General features: G+C 34.3%; 1 protein-coding gene across 1 annotated transcript; it reads right to left on the reverse strand.

The window, feature by feature from the left end:
• Window positions 1-1326: 1326 nt before the first annotated feature.
• On the reverse strand, window positions 1327-2449 carry LOC108379869 (uncharacterized; the record flags this gene model as incomplete). Its single annotated transcript, XM_017636224.1, has 1 exon — window positions 1327-2449. A coding segment is annotated over one exon (1062 nt), but the record flags the coding sequence as incomplete, so codon positions are not given.
• Window positions 2450-2452: the final 3 nt, after the last annotated feature.

Here is a 2452-nt window from a genome sequence, read left to right on the forward strand (position 1 = left end):
TTTTTTTTTTTGTTCGTTACCGCACAACTTTGGACTACGTAAACCGGTAATTTTTTTTGCATCCGAACGGTAGTGTCTCACTACTGGCCCCACACTAATCTGGTTTAGATCCGATCATTGGATCATGAAAAAATTAACGCTACTCCTAAATTTTTGTATGAGAATTGAAGTCGGTTTGGTTTTTTGCTTAAAAATTACTTGTTATTATTATTAATTAGTAAATAACGTAGTTTATGATAAAAAATGAGCATAAAAATAGAGCTCTTGCGAAAATAGTACTTGCAACTAAATACATCCCGAGTCCAAATTAAAGGCCCACCACAAATCTACAAGTTTCCACAATTCAATTTTTTTTATTTACGTTTATTATTTTTAATAAAAAAAATCATTTTGCAACAAAAACCATGTAGGACCAAGTTTTAAACTGTGTGTTATACTAAAAAAAATCAACAGACTTTGTAAAAATTTTAATATTTTTATTTGAATTCCTGAAAAAGTNTTTTTTTTTTGTTCGTTACCGCACAACTTTGGACTACGTAAACCGGTAATTTTTTTTGCATCCGAACGGTAGTGTCTCACTACTGGCCCCACACTAATCTGGTTTAGATCCGATCATTGGATCATGAAAAAATTAACGCTACTCCTAAATTTTTGTATGAGAATTGAAGTCGGTTTGGTTTTTTGCTTAAAAATTACTTGTTATTATTATTAATTAGTAAATAAAGTAGTTTATGATAAAAAATGAGCATAACAATAGAGCTCTTGCGAATATAGTACTTGCAACTAAATACATCCCGTGTCCAAATTAAAGGCCCACCACAAATCCACAAGTTTCCACAATTCAATTTTTTTTATTTACGTTTATTATTTTTAATAAAAAAAATCATTTTGCAACAAAAACCATGTAGGACCAAGTTTTAAACTGTGTGTTATACTAAAAAAAATCAACAGACTTTGTAAAAATTTTAATATTTTTATTTGAATTCCTGAAAAAGTTTTTGAATATCATCTTATATTCAATACAACCTACACATCTGAAATTTTCACAAGAACTACTTGCTGATATTAGAATCCATCTGAGACTTAACTGTCATCCCTAAGGTTAATTTGATTTACGAAATTTAATAACAAATTATTCCAACAAGCGATGTTCAAGGTAAGCATCAATCTGCTTTTTTTTGAAAATTGCGTTGTATTGAATATAAGCCCTCGATAGGCAGTTTCCTTGGTATAATAAATTTTAGTATAATAAAGTGCAAGTTTGGAGTAAGTTACCTACTTAAAGTACTTGAAATGTTTACCAAAGTTTGTTGATTTATCTTAAATATTGCGCAACGATTGAAATATAAATTTTCACAGTTTCTGTTAAGGAATACTATGTTTTATTTTATTCATTCCAACTGTATAAAACTGGTGCGAATTTCCTTCGTGCTTCTCGCAAGGTAAGCTTCCTTGTTTCAGGCATACACCATAAACCCAGTAAACATGCTACCACGTAAAATACGCCAAATGTAATAAAGTATGCGCCCAAACTGTTCTCATCATAACTGCATGAGGTAATTATGATCAACACAAACATTTGCACCGTGTAGGATAAAGCAATGTAGTAAGTCTTTAGATGCAGTGGAAATGCCTCCGTTAGATAAGCTGAAGATGAACTACTGAAAACGCCTGCAAACAATTCCATCACGAAGAGTAGAATTAACAGGTTTCCCATTTTAGTTGAATACATAAAGTTTATAACGTCGTTATATACAACACCAGCACCAATTGCCATACTACCACAAATCAGGGCACCAATTATCATCAATTTCTTGCGTCCTATGTAGTCCATTAAGAATGCGCCTATGAAGGAGCCCAGCCATAAAAACACACCGAAGAGAATATATGGCCACGTATCATCACCAGCATATGACAAAGTTGACAGCAGTAGCGCTAGAATGATGAGCGGCGAAAAGGAGAGCGAAACCAAGCCACGGTATAAGCACATTTTCAACAGTGCTGGTAACATTAGATCACTGTTAAAGCTATTATCTTGGATATAACGTTTATGCTCCTCTAGTTGCTGATATGTTTCCTGTGTCACAACAAATGGCCGTTGCAGACGATGCAAACAATCGATGGCTTGGTTCTCATCATTGTGCAGCAGATAATAAACGGGTGATTCGATGACCAAAAAGTATGAAAGTAGAAAAGTTATTACGGCAAAACCAATAACAAAGATGCCATGCAGCTCTGTCGAACCAAATTTGTACTGAAAGCTGGGTATAGCACCGCTATTGCTGTATGCGAATATGCAACAAATTTGCAAGAATATACCAATTGTAAAGCTGCCCATCTCAAGCAATGCCGCAGCCATGCCACGTTTACTGCTATCCACCTCTTCGCCAATTAGAACCAAAGTTGGTACGACTACGAGACCCACAGCGAAACCATTCAAGTAGCGAGCTGC

The sequence above is a fragment of the Rhagoletis zephyria genome, unplaced genomic scaffold (assembly GCF_001687245.7).
Source record: "Rhagoletis zephyria isolate East Lansing unplaced genomic scaffold, Rhagoletis_zephyria_1.1 Rzeph_scaffold_17532, whole genome shotgun sequence".
Lineage (NCBI taxonomy): Eukaryota > Metazoa > Arthropoda > Insecta > Diptera > Tephritidae > Rhagoletis > Rhagoletis zephyria.